Raw genomic sequence first — 10,550 nt, 5'->3', positions numbered from 1 at the left:
ACCCATCAAGACTAATTGGAGTGAACAGTATATGTGTTACTGTATTGGTCTATTTTGTATGTCTAAACGTTAGGTTTTATGATGTTTTATATCATTCTTGAAATCGGTCCATGTTTTCAACAATGTTTCTTGATATTTTTCATTATGCCGACGTGATTGACACTAATGAACAAATCATTATTTAGAGGATGATAATGATATGTTACTGAAGTGGAGGAACTGTAGCCGAAACAGTGGAATACATTTAAATTGGCAATATATTGTACTACTAAAATATAGTATAATAAGTTAAACTAGGTCGTTTAATTTCTACAACCAATTAATGCCAAATGCAGCGTATCTTGCAATTTTATTCGGCGTTTAAAGAAAAGGGTACAGCCCTTTTACTCCCGAAAATTGAACCCCAACTTCCCCAGTTCATCATATCTTCATCCTCGGTTTTTAACCTACACGCTAGCTTCCAGTCTTTCTCAGGCAAAGTCGTTTTCCATACATAAATAAAGCAAAGATAGCAATTGCATATTTTATGTTCGAACAGCCCTTTTCCCTCTGGTGAAACTTCAACCTTAGCCAGAAATACTCGAATTCAAGAATTAAAATGGTTTTTACTCCATGGTTATCTTGATGCCTAGTTTTATGCAAGAACCATCACTAGGGTTTACCAATTTTTTCAATCTTCAACTTCTAGAATGTTTAGCAAGAGCACATACCTGCAGCTTCCGCATGTTTCATCTTCTCTTCAATCTCGCGCCTCAACTTCTGTCGTTGACCTAAATGACGCTGAATTCTTGCTTCATCAGCATCACCATGACATTCTTTCGGGCCACTTAGTAGCTACAAATGCTCCGTTCCTTGAAGCTTCTACCTTGTATAACCAAGATGTAATTGGTGGGATAAATGAAGACCCTAATTCTACCATGGCTAACACGTTTCAAGCAAAGCAAACAGTGAAGAAAGATCGGCACAGTAAAATAGTGACATCTCAAGGGCCAAGAGATCGGAGAGTCAGGCTGTCTATAGGCATGGCAAGGAAGTTCTTTGATCTTCAAGAAATGCTAGGCTTTGACAAGCCAAGTAAAACCCTTGAATGGCTGCTTACAAAATCCAAAGCAGCCATTAAGGAGCTGGTGCAGATGAAGAAAAGTGATGCCACTACTTGCACTAATAAGTGCATTTCTTCTCCTTCAGAGTGCGAGATAATAGAGCTGGAAAATGGGAACTACTTAGATGCAGATTCTAATGGGAACTTTGTCCTGGCAAATACTTACAGATGTATAAGAGCAAAAGATCCACAACAGGATGTATTGAACCTTGCCAAAGAATCGAGGGCAAAGGCGAGAGCAAGGGCTAGGGAAAGAACGAGAGAGAAAATGTGCATGAAGAATCTTATTGAATCTAGAAACATGGCTCCTGACTTGAACCCTGCAATCCCAATTCAGGCTAGAAACAGTTTTTCAGAAGTTTGCAAATTACCGCCTTCTAATACTGAGCCTAGCCTCCATTTTCCATTAGCTAATACAGCTGCTGCAACTGAAGACCTAATTCAGGAATCCCTTGTCATCAGAAGGATGTTGAAGAACAATTCAATTTACGGGTTTCAGCAAAACGTAAATCAGAATTGGGATATAAGCAGCTTAACAGCACAATCCAACCTATGTGACATTTTGGATCAGCACAGGTTCATCAACAGGTACTTATTTTTTCTTGAACTGTCAAATTCTAATTATGATACATATCAGATGGAAAGTGATCTTTGTTTCTCTGTCTATAGCTCTTCAAACATGTAGAAAACCTATGGAGGTTGCAACCAATTAAGGTCAGTTTGGAAGCCTAGCGCTAAAAGAAGTGTAAGTTTTTTTGCCACCGTATGCGATTTCCAGCAATTATATATGATCGAAAGATTCAACAGGATGTATATTTTTGTATGCGTTTGATCGCCTATTTAATCTGATCACTGTCAAATTTCAATGTGGACATATTAAGTCAGAGCTCACAATATTGAAGTCATTTGAGCTGTGTTTCTCTATATATTGTCAATTTTATGAAGGTTACGTGCCTAACTAGAGAGACACAATTACTGAAAATTATTACAAGTATTTAAAGCAGACTACGTACCAAAGTTTTTATCACTGAATGTGTTATAGATATTTTGGTATTGATCAGAGAAAAATTAATCAATCAGAACTACTTAATCATTTACATTTTGCATGTCATTGAGTAAATTAAAAGCCATTTCTTTATTGCAACTACTAAAAGAATGAACTTGGTCCTGCGTCAAGCCAATAGATTCGGTTTTCTTGATCTTCAATTAAATATGTGCACTCAGGCTATTAATCTTTGTGTTATATATATCAAGCAAGATGCATTAAGTGAAGGAAAAATTTTGCAGTTGTGAAACAAGGCTTCTCAATCATTGAACATGCAGAGAATTTTTTTGTCATCAGTTGGATATATATCGTCAACTCTGTGCAGCTAGCTAGGTTAAAAGCTTCGTTAAGTTTGATCAGCATGAATATTTGGGTTCAATCAATGGATGTATTCTTTGAATTTTTTCTTAATTAACTCTCTAAAGAATATATTTTATGTTAGTTAAAAATGTTATTCTACTTTTTTCACGTAGAAAAGGACTTGAGTCTTTGCATTGCCCAACCATCGATCTTTATCGATGTTGCTCAAAAAGCCAACTTTGTAGAGTTCAAGCAATATGTTTTGCATTTAGCCGATCTAATCTCGAATGATTTGACTGGCAACTTGATTGAAACATTAGTCAATATTTTTAATTGAAATAAAGCTGAAAACACATGAAAAACCAAAACCAAAAGAAGAAGAAAATAATTGATTAACCATATAGTCAATTTAACCAATTTGTGATTAATTTTTGCAATGATATGGTGATTAATGTTCTACATAATGGGAATTCTTCGTCCAAAGGTACAAATTAATAATGTTCAGTTTAATTTGTTTGGTGTTTAGCTTGTTTGTTACATTTTTATAACACGTTTTAGCATTTGGTAGATTGTTGAAGGCTTTAGAAAATAGGAAAATTTAATTGTTTTTGGTCATTTATATATGTTTGTCTCTTTGCGATTTTGATTATCTATGTTGTCAAACTTCAGTTGTAGTCCATTTTCTTTTTTTTTGTGTGGCAATTTTAGTCATTTTACGACGTGACGTTGATGTGACACCAATGTAGTCCTGATGTGGTATTGACGTGTGTGCGCTGTACCAACAATCGTGATAAAAAATGACTAAAATTACCAAAAATTAGAAGATGCAAGACTAAAACTATAATATAAAGGATCAAAATCGTAAAAAAAAAATCAAAAATAAATGAAAAAACAAATTTCTCAAAAAAATATAACATGCTTGAAGCTTATTCGTTTTATCTTTTAAAACCAACAATCTATTCTTATATATAAACGCCTAGTAACAGAGCCACTCCACCATGGTAAATAACATCATGCATGCATGATTTTGAAGATTCTTTCAGATAAATAATAATTCGAAGTTTATATATGTTGATAAGATTCAAAAGAACATCTTTTAATCTTTAAGAACCAAGCGAATATTAAAATTTATTAGTTAAACAAGGGTAGAAGCATATATATTAGAGAGAGCAGATATGAAATAAGTACTCAAAGGGGCACTGATTACTATATATACCTGTGGGGACACACACACAAAAACACAATTTGGCCAATTTTATATGTTGAAATTGAAATAATTAATTAAATTATAAGGTTAAGAAAATAATAAATAAAGGAAAGAAGGAAAACTGTTTTTTTTTTAAAATCACTAACTAATACTCTAATATTCTTTCTATTATTAAATATATGCGTGTGTGTGTTCTTTTCCCCAATTTAAACACACGACTACACAATTATATTATGCCTAGGTTAAATGGTCAGTTCTCAAATTGTAAATTCCTCGTCAAATTTTACATAAATCACAATATATTCTTGATATATCATTAATTGAGGAAAACTGTAATTTTGGCGCAATATATTTGTTGATTGCGATTTTAGTAATCTATATTGTCTAAATTCAATTTACACATGTATCTTTCAGTTTTTGGCTATTTTAATCATTTTTTAAAATAAAAGTGTTGATATGAAACTAATACATAGACATCACGTAGGTGTCACATTGGAAAAGATCTAAAATTGTAAAAATAACAAATATAACAAGTTAAGACCATGAAATTTGATGATATAGATCGAAGACTAAATTCGCAGATGGACAAATATAGATGAATAATGTTGTAGTTTTTCATCCTTGAATCGTAAACATGAAATAGCAGTTTCAAGCCAAAGTTGAAAGTTATGGACAATGTAAGGATGTATAACTCAAATTATGTGGTAACAATCAATGTCTTATACTTTCTCACCAAAGAGTATTTTATTTATCCCTCTCGACGCATCCTAATTAAATTGCCTTGAGCAGGTTTGGATTTGCATGCGATAGGATTTGACCAGTACTGTGGAGGGATGACGTTTCAAAATATTACTTGAAATGAAGAAAATGGCCAGATTTCGTGAACTTTATTAAATTCATGGATTTGAATGATGTAAAAGGGAAAACAAAATTGAATTGAAATACTATGAATCAATTTGTTTCCGCTTTAGCTGTTCAAGTTCTTGTTTTTTTTTCCAGGCATGACTATATAAAAGTGTCACACAATCTATATATCTGACTATATTAAATGATACTAAATTGTCCTTCTCTATTAATAAATTTTCATGGCATTTCAATAGCAAAACGTGAAAATAATTTCTGTAACTTTGAAAATTCACAAACCTAAATCAAATATGAAAATCTCACTTAACCACTTCTTACTCCACAAATCCACGTCAAATTTCCAAACGTCTTACCATTTCTCAACTTCTTTCTTTTACTTTTTTTCAACCCTCTCTCATTTTATTAAATGATAAAAATTTATTTCTCATTTTTTAAAATAATTCTTAGCTCACTTTATTGTAAGATACTATTCTCAAGATATATCTTTTTTTATATTTCATTTCCAATTGAAATTAACTCATCTAAATTACATTCATTTATATTTTGATATTTATATATTAAATATAACACACACAACGCTTGTGCGCAAATGCTAGTATTTCATGGATTTCCATGTACATACTCATAGCATCAACAAGACCTTAACAACATATATATAAATTCATTCATTCAATCAATTTATTTTTTCATGCATCTTTGGTTTTTTTTTTTATAAAAAAAAATTAGTGACAATGAAATTGATAAATCGAGACATTTACTTACCTAAAGCTCTGAAAAATAATCCTTCATTTCGATTTGTATGTGTGTATTGAACCCTCGTCTTCCAGTTGCAGCTGTAATTGTAATTTCACTGCATGCATGTTGCAAATATCATCATGATTTTCCCGTTTCATAGGTGTAATTAATTATTTACAGCAACAGTAACAGTGATTTTACCTGAGCAAATCAACAGAAGAAAACCTCAAAATTTCTCTTACTTTGGACTGGCTCATGATGATGCATGTGAAGAAAGGGAGTTTACACAGAAACGGAGCGTTTAAATTCTTCAACCACACCCTAGCTAGCTCTTCATTCATTTATATATACATTTATTGTTCTTGATACGCCATAATTTTTTCTTTTTTAAAAAAAAAAATCAAATAAATATTTTATCTAAATGATTAAATTGTATTGTGTGGTATGGAGCCTTGTGTCGAAGTACGTTTGACCAGATAATTTCATGATGAAGCTGTGGAATAAGTATGGCCATGATTGTACCTATGGTATATATTATAGTGCGTGAAATACGGGAGATCGGGGATTTGTTGGTGAAAAAAGATATTATATCTCTTATATTGCATTTTTATTCTCTTTTTGCTAAGTTATTATTATTAATTTTTTTATTAAAAAAAATTAAAACTTTAACGCATTCTTTGGATTAATAAATACTAGTAAAAAATACACATGTGTTGTATGTGTTATTATTATTTTTAAGAGTATGTATCTTATAAGATGATCTCACGAATCTTTATCTGTGATACGAGTCAACCCTACTGATATTCACAATAAAAAGTAGAGTAGGTCTCACGTGAGACCGTCTCACGGATCACAATCTGTGAGACGGGTCAACCCTACCCATATTCACAATAAAAAAGAATACTCTTAGCATAAAAAATAATACTTTTTTATGTATTATCCAAATAAAGATTCGTCTCACAAAATACGACCCGTGAGACCGTCTCACACAAGTTTTTGCCTAAAAAGTAATAAATACTCTTAGCATAAAATGTAATACTTTTTCATGGATGACCCAAATAAGAGATCCGTATCACAAAATGGCGCGACTCGTGAAATAATCTCATACAAGTTTTTTGTCTATTTTTAATTTGATCAAATAATACTAAACAATTAATACGAATTTTTTTTTAATTTAGAAGAGTTATTCGACTTAAAAGATAATTTTTGTTTAGATTTTTTTCTATGTAAAATAAAGAGCGACTTGAGTATGTTTTAGTAAGGTAAGAAAAATAATTATGAAATTAAATATTTTAATTTAATAATATAAGTATAAATATTACATCTGACAATTGTAATAGTTAATTAATTAATTTATTTTATAGGTGTACATATTTTAGTTCTAGGACTGTCGTAGGAATTTGCAGCGCTGTGCTATATATTTTATTTATCTAGCACTTCTATGGACAGAGCTAGCAGGAAATCGATATTTTGCAAATAACTACATTTTAATTTTTATTTATTAAAAGGTAAATTTTAATAAATTTTGTATCTTCCCCTTTCACGGGCCGAGACATTGTTTGGACTTTAAGCTCACATAAATCAGCCCAGCCCACCACAGCCCACTTTTGCTAACATTGCTCTTTTCTTGTGGGAAAAGATTTCTGGGTTTTCATCGCACATTATAACCTCTCATTCCGCCAGGTCTCAATTTCTTTCGCAGCAAAACAGTGATTGGGGAAAGCTGTTAAATGGATTCGGCGAAGGTGATACCATTCGAAGGCCTGAGAGACGACCCGCTACGATATGGAATCCACGGCGTCAAGAGCGATATTATTGAGCCTCACCCCCTCGAATCTGCCTTTCGATCTGTAAATTTTATCGAACTTTTCGCTCTCTGCATTTGTTGTTTCCTTTTATAGTTATTGTTATTATGTTTTTGTTTTGGATTGATGAATAGGCGAAGTTGAAGCAAGAAGACACGAAGAAGAGAATTTTATGTAACACTTACGGTGCGGCGTTTCCAATGAAGAGGGAACTCGATCGCCAAATTCTATCCAAGTTTGTGGTTCCTTGGCCCTTATTTTTTTTCGACACTTTTTCTGTTGATTTATTTTTTTTACCGTTCGTGAATTGTGGAAATTAGGTTTTTTTGTCGTTGGCGTGGTATTGAAGTGAATTGGAGCTGTTTTATTTATGAAATTTCCTTGCTTGAGCTTTGTATTATAGCCTTTAAATTGGTCGTTAGACTTGAGATCTTGTGGTGATTGGGTATCTGAATTCTTGAAAGCCAGGAGTCAGCGATCTGGTTCTACTTTATTAGAGGAGTTATGTTTTGTCTGTCATGTTAAAAGTTTGTACTTTGTACTTGGGATAATTTGTTGGATGTCATTTGGAAGAAACTTTATATCGTTCATTCTACTTTTAATCTTGTCTATTAGGAGAAGGGTGTGCTGTTTGATAAGTGCTATTTAAATTCTCAACTGTGTGATTGTTTATCAATTCCAGATTTCAAAGGCCTCCTGGAGCTATACCATCTTCCTTTTTGGGTCTAGAGGCCATTGACGGAACTTTGGAAGGTTTTGGTTTTGAAGACTACCTCAATGGTATTGCAATACTGTTAAACGCAAAATGCTGTTGCTTGATTTATTTCTAATCCTTTTCATCTGCTCTTTAATTCAAATTAGTGGATGTCATGTCACTAAGTGTTGTGGCTATTTGTTGTCTAAATAGCATGATGTGATAATCAATGTTCATTACTTCGATGTTAAATGCCGTGAAAATGTTAAATGCCATGTTTTCACGAAAATTTAGAGATAAATGTTCTGAAACTTGTACTAAATGATCAATAACCAAAAGGTCTTCTCCATTATTTTATATTGCTGCTCAAGTGCTATGGATTCTGTTTAGCTTAATCTTGATTAAGGTTTAAGAAGGTTTGTTGTTAAGGTGAGGCTAATTCACACTCGGTGTAATTGTACTTCAAAATTTTAAAAATATACAGGTCGGGCACCCCTTAAACCTCCCGTCATTTAGTGGTTTTTCTCTGTAAAAAATAAAGAACGCTTGTGTTGGATATTAAATATTTATCTGATCATTATTAGTCAGTATAAGGTTATGTTCATTAATTTAGGGATCTCTGAAAGTTAGGACTTATCTATGCGCTCTTTATTCATTGAATATAAAGAGAATAATTCATCCCATGCTTTTCGTCCTTATTAAGCAACAGTTTGTTGTTTAAATGGATTATAAGCTTGTGAATATCCTGTTATGATTATTTAGTGTTGCCTCTGAAATAAAATTGTTACCTTCAATAATTTAATTCAAACATGGTAATGAGCACGTTTTCTTTGTATAATTCATGAACTTTTCTCACTATTAGTTTAGTAGTTCTTCCGGGTGAAGGGATGGTCTGAGAATTGCCAATGTCTGAATAATATTGTGGTAGAAAGAATTCTGGATTGTGCTGTATTTGGACTGGTTCTAGGAGGATGGATTTGGTGGTGTAGCATAACACAAGAGGAATTGGCGGTCTGGGAAATACTATGAATTAATTCAGAAGGATGGTAATCATAGGAATAAGCTGTAAGGATGGTCATGTGTCATATTCGTGGTCGGCAATTAATCAGTGCAGAGTTCCATTTATATAAAATTTCAATCAAAGCCTTTTACTATTTTTATTTCTGTTGTTGTAGGTGTGTATAATAGTATATCTTGATTCTAAAACGAGTCACAGATGACTCTAAAACGAGTTACAGATGACAATCAACTTGCGTTGTATTTGAACTCCTACTATTTACTGTTGGAGATTGTGATCTACTTGGTTAATTTTCCCGGGCTTTCCTGAATCGTAGCCCTTTTCTCTTTTTTTTTTCCCAGATCCAAAGGACTCTGAGTCATTCCGCACTGCTGATATGCATCATGGAATGGAAGTGCGACTTGGGCTGTCAAAAGGACCACCATGCCCCAGTTTCATGTGAATCATAGAGAATATCTGGGAGCGAATATTTAGGCATCAATTCATGCACTACCTAAGTTAAGTTTTATGTGCAACGGATATGATCTGTAACCATGCTGCCCCGGTTTCTGGTGAAGCGTAATGTAATTTCTTGGACTATACTGCAACTCTTGTATTCCCCTTGTGCCAAGTTGAGTTTTATTAATCGTTTTTTTTTTCTATTTAAAATTTGCACTTTCTTTTTTTATCATAATTGGACTAAAAAGGAAATATTTAACAAACTGACATTTGTTTGATGAGGCCATGAGGGTCATTTTTCAAATTATCCATAAAGCAAAACACTGTTCTGAAAAATCAGCAATCCTACTATTAGGCTGTAGTTAATACCAAATCGAGCTGGTCAATCTAGCTTGCGAATATCGATTTGCCATAAAGTGCTGCCATCAAATACATCACATCTCAAATACATAACATCAGTGGTTTGTTTATCCGGAGATGGAGGTGGATAGGTGGATAAGAAATATCGTGCAAGAGAGCGGTCACCTTCGAGATTTTGGGTGAGAAATTCTCCATCTTTACACATCTTATTCGAAGAACAAGAAGAAAGTGAGAACTTTACTTGTAGGCCAAAAGGAAATTACTTATAATTGAAATTTGCAGGATTAGCTTATCTTTATTCTTTTCGTTTGATGTCTGGTTGAGTCGGTCTTATATATGTATTCTACTTTTTTTAAAAGTTGATATAAACGAATGGCAAAAATTTGTGTGAGACGGTTTCACGGGTCGTATTTGTGTGACAAATCTCTTATTTGGGTCATCAATTAGATCCGTGAGATACACTCAAGAAAAAAAACAAGAATTACAACTGTAAAAAAAAATAAATTTAATAATATTGTTAAAGTGTGTTGGTGATAAAAGCTTTAAAATATTGGTAAACAACCATTTAGTTTTGGGCAACTTACGTATCAGTACAAGAATCTTTCAAACTTTAAATTTAGTACCTAGCTTCCTATAATACCCTTCATCCTTTAATTTTTAATTAATTGATTTTTCTTTTATAAATAAAGGCCCATCATGCTTCCGTAAAATAAAATAAAATCTTATACCTCTTTGACCGGAGTACCACCGGGTTATATCCACCGTATTTTACGAACTGCTCCTCACAGTTCAACCACACGATCGTAACCGATGGTTACAGACGTAGATTCCTTCAGCAGCACTTGGCACAACTCTAATTCGTTTCCTACCTTAGAGTGTACGGTATAAAATAAAATTTTGAAAATAATACATGAGAGGGGCTTAGAGCAAAGATCTCTTTTATTCAAACACAAACTATTTATTTATTACATAGTAACCTCCT

The 10,550-nt window shown here is 32.8% G+C and overlaps 2 protein-coding genes across 2 annotated transcripts; both read left to right on the top strand.

Moving 5' to 3' along the window:
* Window positions 1-337: 337 nt before the first annotated feature.
* LOC140835930 (transcription factor DICHOTOMA-like) lies at window positions 338-1,795 on the top strand. The gene has a single exon (XM_073201342.1). The coding sequence runs from the start codon at window positions 690-692 to the stop codon at window positions 1,785-1,787; it is 1,098 nt and encodes a 365-aa protein (XP_073057443.1). The 5' UTR covers window positions 338-689; the 3' UTR covers window positions 1,788-1,795.
* Window positions 1,796-6,895: 5,100 nt separating this feature from the next.
* LOC140836329 (cyclin-B1-2-like) lies at window positions 6,896-9,395 on the top strand. Its single transcript, XM_073201766.1, has 4 exons — window positions 6,896-7,103; window positions 7,193-7,293; window positions 7,741-7,838; window positions 9,112-9,395. The coding sequence occupies exons 1-4, from the start codon at window positions 6,984-6,986 to the stop codon at window positions 9,210-9,212; spliced, it is 420 nt and encodes a 139-aa protein (XP_073057867.1). The 5' UTR covers window positions 6,896-6,983; the 3' UTR covers window positions 9,213-9,395.
* The last annotated feature ends 1,155 nt before the right edge of the window (window positions 9,396-10,550 follow it).

Source organism: Primulina eburnea, chromosome 7 (assembly GCF_022965805.1).
Source record: "Primulina eburnea isolate SZY01 chromosome 7, ASM2296580v1, whole genome shotgun sequence".
NCBI lineage: Eukaryota > Viridiplantae > Streptophyta > Magnoliopsida > Lamiales > Gesneriaceae > Primulina > Primulina eburnea.
This window is presented reverse-complemented; position numbering and strand designations above follow the sequence as displayed.